The 21,969-nt window shown below is 43.1% G+C and overlaps 1 protein-coding gene across 5 annotated transcripts in view; it reads left to right on the forward strand.

Annotated features, from left to right (window-relative positions):
• nrcama (neuronal cell adhesion molecule a) overlaps positions 1-21,969 on the forward strand; it is a 358,574-nt gene that overhangs the window by 330,974 nt on the left and 5,631 nt on the right. For 3 of the 5 annotated variants that reach the window (XM_048607553.1, XM_048607554.1, XM_048607556.1), the window contains 3 exons: positions 868-1,026; positions 5,968-6,099; positions 8,044-8,122. In XM_048607553.1, the coding sequence (XP_048463510.1) occupies positions 868-1,026; positions 5,968-6,099; positions 8,044-8,122 (370 nt within the window). The remainder of the gene's footprint in view (positions 1-867; positions 1,027-5,967; positions 6,100-8,043; positions 8,123-21,969) is intronic. The other 2 variants (XM_048607557.1, XM_048607555.1) reach the window with 1 other exon arrangement.

The raw sequence follows: 21,969 nt of genomic DNA on the forward strand, positions 1-21,969 counted from the left end.
TTTTGTATTACAGCAATGGAAACCAGGCCTTTCGGCCCATCTCGTTGCCCACCGGCCTTTCATTGCTTCCTACTCCTCCCACTGTCTAGTGGCAGCCTCAGTAAACAAAAGGTACAGATGCAGATTTGGGCTTGGCAATGGTGCTGCCCATAGTTGAGCAGCCATGCTTCTGTAAGCGTTGGCTTCTTTCCAGCTGGCAATCCCAGGAGAGGCGAACCAGAAAGCAAGGAAACTGGACAGTGTAAAAATGTAGCATGATGATTGGCGCACAAATCTTTTGAGAATGGCTCACCTGATCAGTGATCCAAATTGAATTGCGCTTACAGAGGTGGTAAAGGGGATGAATGAATTCTCAAAAATTTTAACCACTTGTTTGAATCATGAACTTTCAAACTTGTATTTCAGTGCTCAAAGGGAAAGGGTTCATCCATTCCCCTCCATACACACTCTCACACACTCACATACTCCCTCACACACACACTCCCTCACACACATACTCCCTCACACACATACTCCCTCACACACTCACACACTCCCTCACACACACACACACTCACACACTCCCTCACACACTCACACATACACCCTCACACTCACACATACACACTCACACACTCACACATACACACTCACACACTCACTCCCTCACACACTCACACACTCCCTCACACACTCCCTCACACACTCACACTCACACACTCACACACTCACACACTCACACATACACCCTCACACACTCACACACTCCCTCACACACAAACAGGATGCCCTGATCAGTATTGTTGCAGCAGAAGAGCGATGTCAATGTAACAATAATTCCAGTCTGGCCGCAATGATGTCAGTTCTTTGTCTCCGTACACTTTTCAGGTAAAGAGCCTGTGGACAAAATGCAAATAAATGCCTCACAGACCTCCATTGTGCTAAAGGGCTTGTTGCCAGCAACAGTTTACAGAGTGCGAGTTATTGCCGAGAACCAGGCGGGCCAGTTGCGGAGTAAGGACGAACGGTTTGAAACCCGTCCACCAGGTGAGGCAGTGAGTGGAAGAGCAGCTGGCTCGGGCCTCCCTTCCTCCTGACTGACTGACCTGGACTAGCTGTGGGTGGGCCATGGGGCTGACTGTGTGAATCCCAGAGCCAGTTTGTGCCAATGTGGTCAGAGCTTGAGGTGCTCTTCTTGCTTCAATGGATCAGTCAAGTTACCCTTTTGTTTTAGAGCAAGTTGAGGGTTGTTTCGATTGACCATTGTCAAAGCTTCTCGAGTCGTTTTGAAACGGGGCGCTAGTCTCCCCATCATTGAGCACGGACACTTGGATCCCTGTTTCACAAATTCCGCTGGTGAGAGTGATTTCTGCCCCAGAGGCAAAATCTTGAAATCGAGAGCTTGGTCCTTTAAAGGGTTTGTCAGTGGGAGTGGAAATCTGATGCCGTATCCATCACCCAAAAGATATGGGGGATTAGTTGAAAGTTTTAAAACTGAAATTGTTGGGATTTTTTTGAGGGGTCTAACAATATTCGAGGATATGGAGTGAAGGCAGGTAAATACAGTACTTGATACACACCAGACACGATCTGTTTGAGTGACAGAAGTGGGTTGCTGGGCTGAATGGCCTACTTCAGTAGTCGACACTGGAACTACTATAATGAAAGACTATGGGATGTCTGTGTGTGGAGGCCGTGTACTTGTCAAGGCCTAGTGGACGTTGCATGTAGGATCGCTGGTTTGTGGCTCATGTTGGTTTTATCGTATGGTATTGCTGGTTGCTTAATCAGAGAGCACATTGTACAGTTCCAACCAGCTATGTAGCTTTTATCATTTATACAAACTAAGAATGATTTGCCTTGACAACTATGAAGTGGGTCAACTGAACCCAGTGTTTGTAGCCTTGCTGTAGGAAGGGGAAGGGCGTGAGGTTTTTGTATTTGTCCAGTCTTAGGATTCATTAGGTAGCTTTGTCTGGCTCAATACGCTCCCGACATTTCTTCACACTGGGGGCCTTGTCAGAAACGTTCTCTCCCACACAAAAGGCATAACTCAGCAGGATGTCTCCTGAGCCTGGTGCCCAAGATTGCGTTTCATCTGTTCCTCATTCACCCCTTGCTGAACCAACATTGACAGTTTTATGTAAGAACACCCACTCGGTAGTGAATGACGGCACTTTGAACAAATCAGCAAGTCAGCCTGACAGTTGCTAAATTTAAAATTTGGCACCCAGCAAAAAAGAAAGAGTCATGTTGATGCAGCCTGACCCGTTCGAGAGCATGTTGATCTGTTGGATCCTGCATTTTCAAGAGACAGTGTCCCTTATTCTATCACCTGCTCCAGTTGGGTTTCATAGCCACCAAATTAAGTCCAGTCTAATCTTGTACCACTTGACTGACACCGAGCTGTGTTGGCAGAGCTCCCAAACTGTAGTAATTATGAAAAATCCCAAGCTCACATTAGCTAGCCCACGAGCGGCTATTGAACCATGTGGGGCATCACTTCAGTAATGTGAATACACATTATTGCTTTTCCCCACTCATTGTATTCTAGGGTCATTCATCACAGTTCCAAAGGATCAATAGTATGAAAAAGAGGGAAGGAATGCTAATAATTTTTGACTAATTTTTTTTTCCCAATCTTGATAACTTAGCCTCTTCCCAGGGGAAAAATGTGACAATTTGAAAGCGGATAAAAATCTACAGAAACTTCCTTGAATACTTTATCAATAGTTGATCTCCTCTTATTCCTGTTTTGATCACTTCCCTGAATGGAGTTCCTGAATAGTAGTCTTTTTAAAAAGCCAGACCAGGTTAAGCTCAGCTAAACATCATTATTATTGCTTCAGATTTCCTGTGAGCAATGCCACGAGCGATCAATTCCTGGCATGTTAATTTTAACACTCAAAGCCTGTTGTAGGCGTATTGGGCTTTCTAATCTTCCTCTTTTCACTTTACTCTTGACATATCTGATTGCCACCCATCTCACCATGCCCCATAATTTCAGGGTGGTACTAGACCTGAAGGATGGAAAGTTCCTTCAGACCTCCATAAAGGATAACATAAAGACAAATAAAAAGGGATACTGTGTCTTTAACTCTTTCACTGGCCAGCTTTATTCACATGCTATCTTTTCCCGACTGATAGCTGTGAAGAAGCATTTCAACTTCTCTTTCATCTGATAACTACGCAAACTCTTGAGGTGCTTACAAGAATAAAAACGTTTACGGTACAGGTTTATGTGATTGTAACTTGTGGCCAGAGAAAGAGTTGGCATCGAGCCACAGAGCTTAGCACACGCCCTAAAAGTCTCCTGCATGACTCCTCAAGGCTCTGGTGATAGTTTTCTGGCATTTGAGTGTTGATGAGTGAAAGATTTAATGGGACACGTTGTGGCTGTGCAGTTATTGCTCGCTTGCGATTTTGATGAATGGCAGGAACATCTTTGAATCGATGCACCGCGGGGTATTGCTGTGTGCTGCTGCACCTTCTCCCTTTGTTCGACTGTTTCTAATTGTGTCAGTAGAGTTGCAAAATGCTTTGGTGCTGGTTGAGCTCCTTTTCGCTGGCCCGTTGTCATTTTCTCTGTCCTTCTTGCCTCTCTTTATTCCTTGCATGCTACTTTGTGACCTGTGCGTTGCCTTGTTACTTTGATTTCCAAAGCGAGTTTGCACTGTCACTGAATGTTCTGTGAAACTTCCACCGTATTGGATTGCATCCCCTCTCGCAGCAACGGTGAGCACAAAATGAGGCAAACTGAATTCAATCTCAGTCCGTAGGTTTGTTTATTTTGGAGAGGAGGAGGTTGGTATTGGTAATGAGACAATTACACCCCTGTTGTTTAATTCGAATCTTTGTTCTGTGAAAATTATATCAAGTAATCATGAAAATGGAAGCTTTCTTCACAAAAAGTGACAATGTTTGCTCCTCAAGCTAATAAAAACATGAAATGCTGGAGAAACTCAGAGGATTTGGAAGCATCTCTGGAGTTCTGAAGATGATGTGTTTTGGTCGTGAAACCTTCATTCTGTTTCCATGAGAGAAACAGAGCTAATGTTCATAGTGTGGCAGGACTCTTCTTTAGAACTCCACTGATGCTGCCAGATCGGAGTTCCTCCAGCATTTTCCCATTTTTATTTCAGATTTCCAACATCAGTATTTTGCTTTTTATTCGCGTGCTCTTCAAAGTGATTGCACTTGGAACGCTTTGTTATGTTTCTGAGAAATGTCGTGTAAAATTATCTCCATTTGCTGACTACTTCTCCATGAACCCTCATCTTCCAAGGTCTAGCTTCCCAGGTTAAACTTTACTTTCTCAGAGCCTTCGTAATGTTGTGCCTCTTTCACAAAGAATACAAGGTAAATGTTAATGCAATGCATCACAGAGATTATTTAGTTGATGGATTGTTTGTTTTTTTTCTGAAGAATTAATATGATTTAATTAATAAGACAACTCCTTCACGTTGTAGACCATTTCCTCTATCATGGGGTGGACAGGGCATGTTCAAACGCAATATTTGTGGCAGCCAAAGAGTATTTTGTTCTCAACTCCTGCCAGGGAACTGTAAAGCCATATTATGTCATTGCTGGATTCACCACACTCCTTACATCAATTGTTTCTGTTGGCGACTTAAGCAGCCAACTCAGTATTTAGACCCCCAGGCAAAAATGTAGCAGGAAAATCTCTTATAAGTTCGTGTGTGACTGCATTGTGTTCTTCTTCTAGAATTGCATGACATCTTATCTTCTTAAGGGTGCAATCACGTGTTGGGATATTGGTGTGATACAGATATATGGGTGGCATGATGGCACAGTGGTTCACACTGCTGCTTCACAGTGCCAGGGACATGGACTTGATTCCAACTTTGGCTGGCTGACTGTATGAAGTTTACACATTCTCCCCGCATCTGCGTGGGTTTCCTCCGGATGTTCTGGTTTCCTCCCCATGTCCAAAGATGTGCAGGTTAGGTGGTTAAATTGCCTGTAGTGCCCAGGAAGGTGTAGGCTAAACATGGAAATGTGGGGCAATGTAGGTGGGTCTGGGTGGGATGCTCTTCAGAGAGTGGTGTGAACTTGATCGGCCAAGTGGCCTCTACCGGCACCGTAGGGATTCTATGATTCTCAGTCTGAAGGTTTTGGTTTCCTGAGTAAACAAAGACAGACGTCCCCTCCTTAACTGCTGTTTAACGTTCCCTGCTGGAAAATGTGTTTGAGGATTTTTGTTTTTGGAGCTCCATCCTAACCATTCCCTCCTGCACTGTTGAATATGTGTTGACATGACAAGTACTGGCTGACTCAGTGCATGTATGTCGGATACTTCCAAGAGAAAGGAAGTAAAACTCCAACAACGACCATGGAAATGTCAGGACAGCAGACTAGAGGAGGTAGGTTCAAGACCCTGTTGGGCTTTGCTCGGGCAACAGTCAGTATCTTCAAGAAAGTAGGAGAGAAATTGTGGTGGGTGAGGGGGAGTGCAATTCATTAAACATCTCCTGATTTTGGAAAGAGCAATGTTGGCTTCGAGTGATCGTGGGAAATTTTAGCTGAGATGGTTGTTGCACATCTCTTCCTATTTTCAGTGAAATCTATGGAGTAAAAATCAGGAGCAATGTATAACAGCTGAACTGAGATCAAAACATTTTATACTGTTACTTCAGGCCAACATCAACATCTTACAAGTGATATTAAAAATTTTACACAGTGCTTTCACTGCAATGACTCACTTGCATATTGTACAGTTAAAGGCTGTGGAGTTACAGTTAGTTTCAGTTTTGTTAAAGTATTGCCAGGTCCATATTGTGTGCATATAAAATATTTTCAGCTTTTAATTATTATTTGTTTGTATGAGACAACCTATTTCCAATGCGCATTGAATTCAGAATTCCACACAGAAAATTCCCAGGGTCACCATCTCCCCTTACCCTCACTTGTTTCACATTTTAATCAATGTTTTCTCCCTCTCTTTCTTTCAAATAATCGGCCCCTCAGCCATGGCAAGCCGCCAGGTAGACATTGCCACCCAGGGCTGGTTCATTGGTTTAATGTGTGCCATCGCCCTCTTGATCCTGATCCTCTTGATTGTCTGCTTCATCAAAAGGAATAAAGGAGGCAAATATCCAGGTGAGTGCATCTTTCACAAGTCCAGTGTTCAGAGACTGTGGAAGAGTTTTTAATCACGCTAGTGCAAGAGAGTTATCTTGGCCTTCAAGGCAGTGCAGAGCATCATGTTAAATGGATGTTGACCGAGGAAAGGGCTGACAAGATTTTGTTCTTCAACTTTACAAAGGTACATGTAAAGGAGCCCTCCGGCAGGTGTGTCAGATCCTTCCTGGGCTGTGAAACTGTAATAATGATCAAGGGGATGTCAGGACAGCAGACAGGAGGACACGGGTTCAGGTTCACAATGGTCAACTTGAACAGCAGCACCATCAAAAGCAGCAAAGAAAATGGTTGCTACATGTCAGTAGCAAAGAGACTGGAAAGGGTTAGGCCATTCGAAAAAGGAATTACTTTTGACAATTCATCTTCATAGTATCACTGAGAATGACATTACTTTCTCTTTAGTCATGAGGCAAGGTAAATTACTCAGAAACAAAGAAACAAATCAAATACCGATGCTGGAAATCAGACACAAAAACAGAAATTGCTTGGAAAAAGCTCAGCAAGTCTGGCACCGTCTGTGGAGAGAAAGCAGAGTTAACGTTTTGGGTCCAGTGACCCTTCTTCAGAACTGAAGCCTTTTGTCAGTCCAACTGTTTTTCTGTTTCTTTGGGCTGTATCTCCACCTGTCATTCACTCCTAACCCCTTCCCCAGTTTTTCTGCATAAATACCAAGTTTCAAGCTACAATTAGTTCTGAAGAAAGATCACCTAGACCTGAAAAGTTAACTGTTTTCTCTATAGATGCTGCCAGACCTGCTAAGATTTTTCAGCAATTTCTGTTTTTGTTTTTTTGTATAAATTTGCACAGGATTGGGATCTCCTTTTCAGACACTAACTGAATCTCTTCCATCTTCCATCCTCCCCTTCTTAGATACAGATCTCACAAGAAGTGATCAGGATATAATTTTCCACTGTTTAGTGTTCTTCCACTGTTGTACAAGACAATTGTTACCTTAACACCACAAAATAAGACCTGCACATCAAGGTATAAAAGAATGTTTGGGCACTTGTGGCACTGTGGTATTGTCCTGACCTCTGTAGCAGGAGGCCTAGGTTCAAGTCCCATGCATTCCAAAGATGTGTGATAAAGTCTCTGTACAGGTTAATTTGGAAATATTTATAAAGGACTTCTCCTGAGAGAAGCTAACCAACGTTTTATCTGTTGAGTAGATTTGTGTTTTGCATCATGAGGATGCACGTTCAATTCTGTGAGAAGTAATAATGTGAATTCATGCTCAAGTTGATCCTCATGTTTCACAAGTGACAATCCTATAACTGAGGTCATAAAATTAGCTGAGTAATAAGTAAATCCTTTCCTGTTTAATCAGGATTGAGCCTGTCTTCTGCCCAAGATGTTGTATCCTTGTTTTGACAGTTTAATTAGCTTAGCTAATATCTAAAAGGAGGATTGGAGGCAGTGAATCTATCCATTGTTTTTAGTCAGCTGACACCCTACATTATAAGAGCTATAACCCTACTTAACAGTGCCTAAACACTCAGTTCTTTCATTTTGACTGAACTAGGGATTCGAGGAAAAGGTAACGATACAGTAGTTGTGACGAATTTGAGAATGTTTTGATTTAAGGTTGTAGCCAAGGACACTTGCGGCTAAACTGCCTGCTCTTACACACGTGGTATTGACAGTCCAGGTCAATATCGAGCACAGCTAAGCTGACTTAGTTTATTCTCTCAGTAACATTCCTCTTCCCTCACTCCTCTCTTTGCCACTCCTCCCTCCACTCCATCCCACCTTCCCTTCCTCTCCAGTCAACTCCACCTCGTTCCACCCTCCATTCCATTCCAGTCAACTCCACACCATTCTCAAGCGAGAGTTGTTTCTCCAAGTACAAAGCCAGGCACGACTTTAACGCATGCCCTTTTTTAAACTTATTAATGATTACAGTCAAGGAGAAAGAGGATGCTCACGCAGACCCCGAGATCCAGCCTATGAAAGAAGATGACGGAGCCTTCGGTGAATACAGGTGAGAACCTGCCCCGTACCCTGTCACCTGCCTCTCGGTACTACCCCCATTGAAGAGCTAGCCGGCTGACCAGAGTCCTTAGCCCTTGGACCCGCTGAATATAGTGAGCTTTGAAACTGTGAATGGTCTGTGTTGGGGTTGTGGCTTCTTTTTTAGTTGCAATATCTTGTTTCTTCCCACTTTGTAGAAAAATCTGAACTCTACATTCTACAGTGACTCCCTTATCCCGTAAATGTATGTGTAATCAATGTTTCATACGCCAATCCTTGACATCCCAATTTCATCACTTGAACTAAAACTGCTCTCTGCCTCTGACTTTGTACATTTTAATGCAGCTGTAACAATGCACCAACTTTTATTTTTAGAAACATCTGGCACAGGACATAACATGTAGTCATACGACTCTTGGCGAAGGATCGATTCTAGACTAAGTCGATCATTTCACAGTTTTGCAGCTTCCGGTTTGCTAGGTCAGGTTGAGAAAAAGGCCACAGTGAATGCTATCAAGAAGGACCTTCCTCCCATACTCAGGCCGTGGGGTAGAAAACTGGACACTAATCAGGAGACAGGAGAATCAAAGGGATTGGGACAAAAGCAGAGAAAATTTAGCAGGAGAGGAGAGTTGCTCCTTGAGTTTTGAGGGTGGATTTGGCAAGGTAGTAGTTTCTTGGAGTTTGTGTCTCTGGAACAGTGCCTGAGGGAAGCCATGCTCGTTGAATGGCAAGAAGCAGTGTGTTTATTATTATTTACTGTGGCCTTGCTATAAAGTCTCTCTTTGGGGAGAACAGTCACAGATAAAGAACCCAACCCTGACTGTTTCATGTGAATTAATCGAACTGGTTCAGTTTGTTAAGGTTGGTACGGGAAAGTTTAGTTGTGCCAAGGGGTGAAATCACTTCAAGGGAGCGCTACTGTAAAATTTGATTCAGACAATTCAGGAACAAAACCAAAAAGCACATGTTCAGACACGGTGTGTCCAAAATCTGGAACTCCCTCGCCAAGAGCCTTTGATTGCTGGAATCTTTCAAGTGACATCATCAGATTGTTATTCGGTGCCAAATATGAAGCAAAAGCAAGGAAATTCAATTCAGCTACAATATTTTACGATCTACTGAATGGCAGAATAGACCCGAGGGACTGAATGGTCTCCTGCTGTTCCCAGTGGTCTGCGGTGCAATGGTAGAATGAAAGGAAAGTCTGTAATAAGGAGGGTGAAACAATGGATTGCTATACCCATTGAGGGAAGGAAATCTGCTATCCTTATCCAGTCTGACCTACATGGGACTCCAGACCCAAAGCAATGTGGTTGACTCTTAACTGCCCTCTGAAATGGCCTAGCATGCCATCAGCTGTATCAAAACCCTCCAAAAAATGTTGAACTAATAAAATGATCAAAAAGGGCACTAGAAATGACAATGGTGTACCACGTCCAGTTGATTCTGCAAACTCCTTCTGACTTCTTGTGCCAAAATTAAAGCTGTCCACAGATGAATCATACTCTCCGACCTGTAGCTTGGAGACGTTGTGTGGGCAGGCCAGACCCAGGGGTGGCAGCACAACGGTATGCAGTCAGGATGGAGGGGCAATGGGAGTCCTCACTGTAAAGACTCCAGATCCCATCGAGCCTGAGAGCTTAGGTCAAACATAATCAAGGAAGTCTCCAGCTAAATATCTCCCATCATCCTCTGTCAACTAAGGAATGGGAGCTTCTCCATGTTGAACACAAATTGGAAGAAGTACCGAGGGTAGCAAGGGCACAGGATGCTCTCTGGTGAAAGAGTTCATTGTCCATCAGCAACAGTTAATCGATGGCTCCACCTCTAACTGAACTGGCTGAGTCCTAAAGGACATAGCTGCTTCTGCAGCAGGCGATGAAGGAACGATTATGAATGATACAACTTTCTTGATTTCAATTGTGGCAGCTGCTCTGTGCATTTAGAAGATTGATAGGAATCACCACCACTTCCCAGTCCCTGCGGAGGCAAAGTCTCACACTGAGGCTACCATCATGTTATGGTGGCTCTATCGACCTGCAAATAGGATACATGCAGAACAGATCCAGCAGCTCAAAGTTGTGCATCCAAGAGATGTAGCCTTATGGCCTGACATATCCCTTACACGACCATTGCCATCATTTCAATGCAGCAAACTTAGTTCTTAAAAATGAGGTGCCAGTTGCGTGAAGCTACTACATTGGACTAAATGCACGCCAACCAGTGGAAACCACACGTTGCAGACTGCTGAGGATGCCACAAATGACAGATCCGATCAAAGTTGTGAATGGGAGGAAGAGGTCCAACAAACGCCCCATCCTCAATGATAGCCTGAGTACGGAAGTCAAGGCTATAGAATCTGTGAGCCTCCTCACAGCCAGAGATGCTGAATGAGGTCTGTACCATCGCAGATACAAGTTTCCAGCCAATTTTAACTCATTCCATGTGATATCAAGAAATAGTTGAGTGCGCCAGATGTTGCAAAGTCTTCTGCCCAGCCAAGTTCTTGAAAATGGAATATTCCCATGTATATCCTCATCAATTACCATTCATCTGTAATCTCTTGATCATCAGCCAAGTAATGGAAGGTAGCGTTGATAGTGCTATCAAGTGGCACTTAAACAGAATGGCCACTCACTAATGCTCAGTTTGGGTTTGGCCTGGGCCGCTCAGGCTGCATTGGTTCATTTGATCCTGGTCATACACAGATCCGTGTACTTGAGTTCAGCCCCAGAAGCAATCTTATTTTTTTCCTCTCCGTTGACAGGGCCCGATGGATCACCACGATAGACAGGGGGTTCCCATTCAATGAACATCTGCAGTTTAAACTATCCGTGGGACATCCATGTCCTGATTCCCTGTAGATAATGAGGATTAGGTGTGTGGACAAAAATGCTGAAGTGCAGAGGTGAAGTGAGAGTGACTGCCCCTGACATTTAACACCCTTGAGCCTAAGCAAAATTGAAACTAATGCGAATATGGGGCAGTGAGTGCTCTCCATTGGTTAGAGTCAAACCCAGCACAAAGAATGTTCACTATTATTGAAGGCCATCACCAGAACCCCAGGATATTGCTGTGAGTTCCTTGTGGTAGTATCCTAGGGTCAATCATCTTCAGCTGCTTCATCAATGACCTTTTTACTGCCATAAGATCGGGAATAGGGAATATTCATAGCTAATTGTGCAACATCACTGCCCAAATACTCAAGTTGTCACTGTCCATACACAGCAAGAACTGGATAATGTTCTTGCCACACAAGTGCCAGACAATGATCATATCCAATAAGAGAAAATCTAACCATCTCCTATTGGTATTCAACGGCACTGCCATCCCTGACTTCCCCATAATCAACAATTCTGTGTGTTATCATTAATCAGAAACTGAACTGGACCAGCCTAATAAAGACTGGCCAGCAGAGCAGATCAGAGACTGGAAATTCTGAGGTGAGTAACTCACAACTTGACTCCAAAGGCCAATCCAACATCTACGATGCACAAGTAGAACGATGTTGCAAGGGTACATTGGGGAATGGCTTATGCTCTAATGTAATGAATGCAAAACCTTGAGCACAAAAATAGGTGATTGGATGGGCACTGTTTTGGATATGCATCAGGAAATGTAAAATGCCATCCTTCAGTTTTAACACAGGGCATGTTACACCTGACTTGAAAGTATAGATAACTTGCCTGTGGTGAACTGGTTAGTGTGCCAAGTATGGTTTAGAGCCATGAATTGTCTAAATTGTGCAAATGGAAATCATACTTAGATGTTGAAAACAGGAGGTGAGTCATAGCACCACAGATCTTAGAAATATTCGTGCCTCTACGTTCTTCAATTAGTTTCATGGAGTCTCCAGCTCTTCTGTCAGTATCCAGCAAATACTTTCTCTCTCATGATATCATCCAGTTTATTTTGCGAGGTTTCTTTGAACCTGATTTCACACCCTATCGGCAGCTTATTACAGGTCAGGGTAACTTGCTGTCTACAAAAATTTCCTTACGTCACCTCCATTAACTTTGCCAGTTCTTTGGCTCCGTGTCCCCTGACTCCTGTCCTTTTCAACTGGGAGCAGTTTCTCCTTGTTTACTTTTCAAACCTCTTCATGATTTTGAATATCTCCATCAAATCTCCTCTTAATCTTTGCTCTTCAAAGCAGACCAACCTCAATTTCTCCATTTTCTGCATGTTGCTCAAGTATCTCACTCATAAATCTCCTCCTTAACTTCTCCAAAAGCTTAACCATCTTCCTAAAGTACTAGGAAGCTCATAGGAACAGAGGGATCTTGGGTGCCTATCCACAGATCCCTGAAGGTAGCAGGGCAGGTTAAAAGGCTGGTTAAGAAGGCAGGATGGGGCAATTGCCTTTATCCATCATGGCATAGACTGTAAGAGCAGAGAATTCATGTTGGAGCTGAACAGAACTTTGCTTAGGCCATAGCTGGAGAACTGTGTCCAGTTCTGGTCACCAGGCTATAAAAAGGATGTGACTGTGCTGGGAAGGGTGCAGAGGAGATTCACCAGGAATAAGAGGAAGTAGTTTATCTATGACGAGAGGCTGGATAAGCTCTGGTTGTTTTCTTTAGAGCAGAGAAGGTTGAAAGGTGACCTGATAGAGGTATATAATGTTATAAAGGGCATGGACAGGGTGAATAGAAAGCAGCTGTTGTTAAGGGTCAATAACAAAGGGGCATAATTTTAAAGTGAAAGGCAGGAGTTTTAGAGGGGATTTGAGGAAAGTCATTTTTACGAGAGAGGGTGGTTGGTATGTGGAATACACTGCCTTCGGAGGGTAGTTGAGGCAGGAAACCTCACAACATTTAAAAAAAATACTTGGATGAGCACTTGAAATGTCATATCATTCAAGGCTAAGTGCTGGAAAGTGGGACTCGTGTAAACTTAGAATAGTTTAGTTGGTGCAAAAACGAGGGGCCTCGTCTGTACTTTGATTCTGTGGTGCAGAGGATTAACCACAGTACACTAGTTGAGGTGTAATCAGTGTTTCATAAAGATTTAGCATGACCTAATTTGATTTTGAACTCTATGCCTCTACTTTATAAAGTTCAGGGTCATATTGTGCCTGGATTAACTATCTTCTCGAGTTTTTTGGCTGCCTCCGGTACTTCATCCACTTCAAATGTGTACATTTTCCTTTTCTATTGTCTCAAAATAAATCATTCAAATTCATCTGCCGTGTACCTGCCGATTTCACCAGTCTTTCTGAGCACCACCACCACTGTAAAAGCAGTGATGCCGATATCCGTTCCTGAAGTATACCACTGAACATCTTCCTGTAATCTGAACAATTAGATTGGCTGCTACTCTGCTTTCTATCCCTTAGCTGATTTTGTAACCACACAGTCAAAGCCCTTTCATCCCATGGTCTTTGACTTGGGTCATAAATGCATTGAGTGATACTTGTTCATATGTCTTTTGAAAATCACCTCATTGATTCTGTGAAACCTGCTCCATCACTTCACGAAAGTCTCAATCAAGCTAATGAAACATCTTTTATTTTAACAAATCCATGCTGAGTTCCACTTATAAACCTCCATTTTCTTTATTTCAATGGTATCACAATTGATCCTGAAATGAGCTTCTGACCTCTCATTTGCACCGTGTCAAAGAGCTTCTTTTTCAACCTCCATCGCTCAAGTTTGTCCCTGTATTAGTTTGCCTACTGCCGAAATCTTGCGGTTTAACTGTTTGTCTGCATGCTCGGCTGGTCTCCCACATTGAGGGGCTGAGCAGCCTACTCTTGCTCCTATTTCTTACGGTCTTTTGATCTTTACCATTAATGGCCGTGTCTTCAGTTGCTTGTGCCTCAAGCTCCCTACGTCTTTCCAGCCCACTTGCTTCCTGAAATTTACCTCCTTGACCAAATTTAGGTCATTTGATCTATGGTGTCCTCTGGATCTCCGAGTTAGGTTCCGCCCACCCCCTTCGATATTTTTAATCAACCTGTTCATTTATGCTATGTAACACCTTTGGAGTAGGTGGGACTTGGAGCCAGATCTCCTCGCTCAGAGGTAGAAGCACTACCACTGCACCAGAAGAGCCCTATGTTATGCTTTGTTTTATAATGTTCTTTAACACTTTTGGGATGCTCTTTTAACTTAAGGACAGTACATGGATACAAGTTGCTTTTAACTACTCTGTAGATAGTGCTGGGAGTACAGTTGGACTAGAACCAGTTACATCTGGCGACTGGAGAGAGTTGTTAATGATTTATTGTAGGCTTGTTAAGGCCTGGGATTGTATTAGTACTGATACATTGAGTACACTTTCTTGTGTTGAATGTAGCCAACGTCACTTAATTGAGGAATGGACATTGCCAACACGTGTAGACCTGTCACAAAGTAGGGGAGGCGATGGCCTAGTGGTATTCATCACTGGACTGTTAATCCAGAGACCCAGGTGATGTTCTGTGGACCTGGGTTCAAATCCCACCATGGCAGAGAGTGGAATTTGAATTCAATAAAAAAAAATCTGGCATCAAGAGTCTAATGATGACAATGTTAATTGTTGGGGGGAAAAAACCCATTTGGTTCACTAATGCCCTTTCCTTTTAGGGAAGGAAACTGTCATCATTACCCAATCTAGAATACATGTGACTCCAGCACTGTGGTTGACTCTTAACTTCCCTTAGGGATGGGTAATAAAGGCTGGCCTAGCCAGTGATGCCCTCATCCTGTAAATGAATGAAACAAGTGCTTAAAAGCTGCATCCTTGCGTACATCAGGGATTTGTTCTGCAGCAGAAGTAAACACCTTACTTTTAAAACCTAGAGTCTGGGTCCTGCATCATGGATGTGTGGTAGAGTTGGTCTGGACAAGGCGAAGTAGGCATTGTTAGGGGTGGTGAGTATAGGTGAGAGTTTTAGGGAGCATGGTTGATGGTCAGGAGCTCTGGGTATTGGAACAGAGCAAGATGGGTGTTGGGTTTGAGTGCGGAATAGTGCTTTGAAGAGGCAGGACGCAGGGCGAGATGTATGATTATGAAGGATTCAGGGGGACTGTAGAGTTGGTGGGAAGATGAGTATTGGAACAAAGTTGGAGGATGACAGTCACTGAGTACTGAAACAGGTGAAGATGATGGAGACCTGGAGAAGAAGAAATGAAATGGTCTCATTTTATTTCTGGGTATTGTTGTGAAATTCTAAGAGAATGGGTCTACACTCGCTGCAAACAGGGGTTGCAGTTGCTGTGTGGGCTATTCTGCATGGCACAGGGCCTAGCTGTACATATTTTTGAGGTGTGGCCTAAGGGGAATACTCCAGTGCAGGCCTGTGGAACTGATTTTACTGCTCAATAAAGGCATGAGGTCCAAATGCTTTTAGTGTGAGCTCGTTTCATAGAGAAAACTCGTGCTTGGGTAAAATCTGTTGTAATTGTTGACTTTTACTGCCAATCATCGTACGAAACCGTCGTAAAAGATTGTCAAACTTTGAAACTGAATTAGAATAGCTGGCCTGAAACAGGATTTAATGAAGTGTTGTCAAGTAAACTGACTCATTTAGCACATACAGAATGGTGGTCGGTCCCCTTCCCTCACCTCAGGAGTTTGAGAAATAGGACTAAGTGTGAATACACTTGAACGCCTCACAAGGTGCCTCCAGAGAGAGAGAAAGGGGTGGATGCAGGAGTCGGGAATAAAGCTATTTAAGGCAATTGAACATTGTCTTCATGTAACTTTGGGGAGGACAGGTTTGATTGGCGTCTTTTCATTTTTATTCAAACGCACCTTGATTTAGAGTCAGTCGTTTGGCAAGGAAACGGACCCTTCAGTCCAACTTGTCCATGCTGATCACATTTCCCAAATTAAACTAGTCCCATTTGCCTACATTTGGCCCACATTCCTTGATCTTTCCTATTCATGTACCTGTCCAAATGTCTTTGAAATATTGTAACTGCACCTGCATCTACCGCTTCCTCTAGCAGTTCATTCCACACACGAACCACCCTCTGTGTGAAAAAAGTGCCCTTCATCTTTTTTCTTAAATCTTTCTCCTCTCACCTTAAAAAATGCCTCTTGTTTTGAACTCCCCCACCCTAGAGAAAAGACACCTGCTATTTACTGTATCTATACCCCTCCTGATCGTATAAACCTCAAGTCTCCCCTCAACCTACTATGCTCCAGCGAAAAAAGTCCCAGCCTATCCAGCCGATCCTTATAACTCAAGCCCTCCAGTCCCAGCAACATCCTGGTAAATGTTTTCTTAATATTACTGTATCCTTCCATGGCAATACTGCTCTTCAAATCTCAATTCAGTGCATTATTTTGAAACAATGCTCTTGTGTGTTCCTAAAATTAATCTGTTCAATTTATGACAAAATCTCTAAATTTCAATTCAGCTTGGCAACTTCAGTCTTAATAAATAGATCGTAACAATTGTGGAACCTTTCAATAGTCACCAGTTTCACCTCAACAGTTTTGGATTCATATCCAATGACCCTTCACCCCCTGTCATACAGCCCTCACTTCTTCACCCTGACTCATTGCCCTCTGGAATGACCCTTCACCCTGATACGTTGCCCTCACTTGCCACCTGGTACAGCCCTTCGCCCTGACACAGTGCCCTCTGGAATGACCCTTTGCCCTGACACATTGACCTCCCTCCCGTCTGCAATTGACCTGTTAGCCCCTGACACACTGATGCAGCAGGTTTCGAAGATTGATCACTTTCTAGCCATGTGGAAAGTTTGTAATGATTCCAATCAAAATTGGCTTGAGAATCAGCCAGCGCCCTTTCCTCCTGTGATATTATTTGTTGGGATAAACCTTCCAAGGCATAGCCATTGCCCGGAGCTACAAGGGAATGGGACTGCCAATTGCTTTGATTTTTTTTAAATAGAATGACTTTTGGCTAGAATGATTTTTGGGCACCACAGTGGCTCAGTAGTTAGCACTGCTGCCTCACAGTGCCAGGGACATGGGTTCGATTCCAGCCTCAGGTGACTGCATGGGGTTTTCATGTTCTCCCTGTGTCTGCGTGGGTTTCCTCCAGCTTTCTCCCACTGTCCAAAGATGTGCAGCTTAGGTGGATTGGCCGTGCTAAATTGCCCCTTTAGTCCAGAGATGAGCAGGCTGGGTGGATTAGCCGTGGGGAAAATACAAGGTGGTGGATGGTCATCAGAGGGTCAATGCACACTTGATGGGCCGAACTGCTGCTTTTTGCATTGCAGGGATTCTCTTCTATGACTTGTGAACCCACTCTCTTCAGAAATGCCATTGATAACCTAAGGTTGTCAGCAGCATTTCCTTTACACTGCACAGCCGCTGGGATTCTTTATCACATTGGCTTCCACTTATAGGTTGGAGAGGTTTTGGAGTGTTGCTGTTGAGTGTGAGATAAGCTACACCATGTTGTTTCTGGCATTGGCTGTCACCTTCTGGTTTTAATCTGTCCAACCTTTTGACAGTAACAATCTTGCTAATTATTGTTTCTGACTTGAACTCAGAGACGTTCTTATATTGTCCAAGGGACCTGGTCCATTGGCCACTGAAAATTTAAACTGTCCCACAGTGTCAGCGTGCTGGGATTGAGAGAGGTTCTGAAGCATATGTTTGAGAGTAAATCAAGAAAAATGTGGATCATTGTAACGATTTGAAATTCAGAATTCTTGTCTTTGCACTTGTCAGGACAATACAAAATGATTTAGCAATATATCTCTCTCAACAATCTCTCGTTAAAAATAAAACTGTACATACAGACTTGCATTCAGAGTCTAACTTCTAGCTCAGTGCCAAGAAAATCTCTTCTTCAATCATCAAACTTTTCCTGTAGAACCTGAAAGAATCTTTCTTTGAAGTATTTCCTTGAGATTGTGACTGCGTAGATCAGATGTTCAAAGATCTCTTTGAAGCTGAAGGCTCATATTTCTGTCCTATGTTTTCAGGACTTTCTACTGCCCGTTTCTCTGAATATGCTTTTGCAGGGAGCAAGGTACCTTCAATTTCTTCAGTTGCTCCAGTGCCTTGGTATGTTTACTCCGAGTTACTAAAGTGAGAGGGTTCCTAATGGATCCTTACTCCCAGCTGAGGAATCCTACTCCCAGTGATGAGTTAGTCAATGGGTGCGTATGCAAGTGAGTGAGCATGTGCATATTCATGTGAAAGCAGCAGGGTTGGGATTGGGCGGTGTGTTCCGATCAAGAGGAGGGTATTGGTGGGAGCTCTGTCCTATCACAGGAGAAGTGGGATTGAGCATTGTGACTGATATGGAAAGACACTTGGACAGACATTGGTTCCTTTACAGGGGAACAGGCTTTGGGTGCATTCTCTAAAGAGGAAAGGGGTCACTGTCTACATTCCTTTAAAGAGGAGGGATTCTTGGTCCGTCCCTCACAGGAGAGGGGGTGGGGGGGGGTTCTGTGTACTGCACCAGAGACAGGAGAGCTGTGTGCCCTTTCCATTACACCCATGTTGGTTGGTGTACGTTTGGCAAATCTTTAAACAAAAAATGGTTTTTCAAAAAGACTCTGTCCTTTTAAATACATAATAAGCGCATCTGAAGCAGTGAAGAGCACCATCTCCAATACAGTGCCAAAGGATTATTGTCATATTGAAGCCTTATGTGTTCTTGTAATTCTCTTATACCTCTTATACCTGTACTTGAATTTCTTTCCCGTTTTGTATGAGAACTAAGCCCTGTAAGCTTTGTACTGTTGATGTGCATTACTGCTAATTATTTAAAGATACATACATAACAGAGATACTATGGATATATGTATAATTAGCTGTATGTTGCTGTCCATTGATAATGCCTAGCTATTTCTACAAAACTTTAGGGTGCAACAATTTATTCATTGAAGGGACTTTTTTTATTGTGATAGTGGGGGCTACCGCTTCAGTCCCTGGGAGACAGCTCAGTGGTTGGATCTGATGCTTTCACAGCCAACGAACCTGCCACGACTTCCTCCGTTGAGCCTCAAATAAAGAATGGTTGGTTGGGTGGGTGGGTGGGTGCGATACAAGATATCACTGCCGGTCAGGGAGAGCCCGAGCATCGGCCAATATATTCAGAGGGCGTAAATGCGGAACGGTGGCGGAGGAGGGGGAGAGAGAGGGTGGGGGAGGGAGAAGGTTTTGACAAGGAAATCAGGATTGTTGCATCCTAATGGAAATGAAGGGTAAATGTGTTGGTGCTGCTTGGCACTGCGTAATGTTTTTGGCCTATAATGTTGCTTGTCTGGAAAGCTGAAACTCAATTGAATATGTTGGACTTTTAACTTGATTCTACTATTGTTGATTAAACCTCTGAGAATTGATTTGTAATCTTTCTTTTAGCACACGAGTTGGTTTTCAGCACTTTACACCCACAGGAATTATCAGTATGGAAGATACACATATACAGAGATACACAGGCTCTCTCACAGATTCAAACACATCGACCCTCATGCATGCACCTATGTGTATTTAGGGACACACAGAGACACATCTATACAAAGACAGACACAAACATGCTAATGTAAGTACAGACTCCACGCACACAGATACATAAACTTACACCTACACAGAGGAGACAAAAACAAATCTACACGCAAATACAGACACATACACACATCCAAAGATGGAGAGCCTTTAATATCCATCATCTTTGTTCTTCACATATTCAGCACACCCTCCTAGACACTGGAGGGTGTCTAGGACATTGACTTGTAGACATTGGCTACTGGCAGTAACATACTTCCCCAGTTGTTCCTCACCATACAGTACCCTCCCTCAAGCAGCCAGCGTTGATGTGTGAAGCTGGACACTGCCCCCTGTTGTTCAAACACTGCTGACATAGACAAGCCCTTTCCTCTTCCATGGTCCACAAGTGGACCGAGCAGACAGGTGAACTCCAGGTGGTATGTCCCTTCTCCAAGTAGGAGCACTGACACTGATTCTGGCCTTGCCGAAGATCATCAGCTTCATACGTACCCTTCCAACTCAGTGCCTTAACCAGCTGAAGAATCAAGATTGTCTGGGCCTACTTGTTGTTCTGATACCAGGATCCCTCTAATTCTGAATTCTTCTAATTATATGGAAATGTGAGGTCATTATTTTTGGACATGTGAAAAAACCAATTTGTGTATTTTCTAAATGGCGAGAAGCTGGGAATTCTGGAGGAGCGAAGCACTTGCAGCTGATGTGCTGATAATAATAAATACTAAACTGCCTTTAAAAAAAAAACTAGTGGATAGCCAAGGCACTCAAAACAAAAAAAAGAAGGAATGTTTTCCAAAAGATTGGAGCGAAAGAGGTGGGGTTACGCTGCAGGTGAATGAAGTTTTGGTTAGATCTCTGTTGGGTTTGTGCTTTCAGTTGTGAGCACCACAGCAAAGGAAGATATTTGTTGACTTCGGAGGGAATGCAGCAGCTCAAAGAGTTAAATACAGCGAAAGGCATTTAAACTGATAATTGACAGGAGAAAATGGGGAGCGATTATCTCGTCTGATGGGACAATAGCAAGAAGAAGTGGGGATAAACTTAAAATTAAATCCCTGCTGTTCCAGCACTTCACATAAAATGTTGGAAAAATTTTCTCCCTGTCATCCAACCTGAACAATCTCAAAATTGAGAAGGACTTTTTTTTTTAAGATATAATGGAAGAACGATGCAGGATATGGAACCAGGGTGGTTAGGTGTAATTAAGATTTAAAAAAGAGCCATATTTAACTGGACAGCAGAACAAATTAGAGGGTTGAATGGCTGACTTCACTCCCTTGACTTCTCAATTCAGTTGTTGCTAATGTTCCTCCCTCTCAGATCCGGAGCAAATGTCACCAGTAGGCCATGTCACGCATCTTTCTGCTAATATGTATAAACACTCCTGGGTCATAGCTGCTCTGTTAGCTAGAACGTACTGCTTGGTTTTTGCATTGTTTAATTGTCAGAACACAAATGGTTCCTCAAAGAGGGAACGAAATAATCCAACCATGTCAAAGGTGAAGGATTACAGGCCTTCTCACCAAATACACCACCTTTTTGCTTCGAAAAACCAAATGAAGTTGTTCTTTGTATCTGTCCTCCAATTATTCATTCAGTTACCCCCCTCTGCTCACTTTGACTTCACATAGTAGCTCTCTGTTAATGTTGGCATGAATCAAAGTGCAAAGCATTTCTCGTCACTCGATCTAAACAGCAAAGATGCTGGAGTTATCAATCAGCTGAGCAATGGGTGGTGGCCAATTCAGCTAGGCCCAGACACACACACACACAGGACAACACCATGCTGAGAGTTTGACCACTTTTGGGGTAATTGGCAATCAAAATTGGAAAGTGAGGGTCACCTGGATTAGTAGAATTCCGCAATGTGGAGCAGTGAGGTATGATCTCCAGTCTGTTCTTAGGGCAAACCTTAAAAGCAAACAAAAAAATGAGATTGTAACCAAGCTGATTGGGAGTTCTGGTAAAATGCAAAGTGCGAGCCACAATTATATGTAAAATTTCTGTTCAATTATTTCAACCTAATCATAGCTTCAAGTGAGACCTTGTCACGTCGGAATTATTTGAAATTTGAATGACTCAATATAGTTTCCATCATAAATTGAGGTGAAGAATTTCACTTCATACTGTCAACTTGAGTAATTTGCATACTTAGAATTTTAAATTCTCCTCAATCAGGCTTCCACACTTTATTCAGTATTCACTATTTCAATATTTTATTCAGAGTCCCTGCTCTTTTCCCTCAATTGATTTGTTTCCTCTCAGTCCCACTAATTAATTTATCAATGCTTCACGAGTCCTTTGTTGGATCCCTGGTTATAGAACAGTACTTCACCTTCCATGTGAATAAGTTCCCATGCTACTCCCCCTTTTCCCCAACCCCAGCACCTTAGAGGGGTTAAGTGGCCAAGAGACGGAGCAGAA

This window comes from Rhincodon typus, chromosome 18 (genome assembly GCF_021869965.1).
Source record: "Rhincodon typus isolate 14 chromosome 18, sRhiTyp1.1, whole genome shotgun sequence".
Taxonomy (NCBI): domain Eukaryota; kingdom Metazoa; phylum Chordata; class Chondrichthyes; order Orectolobiformes; family Rhincodontidae; genus Rhincodon; species Rhincodon typus.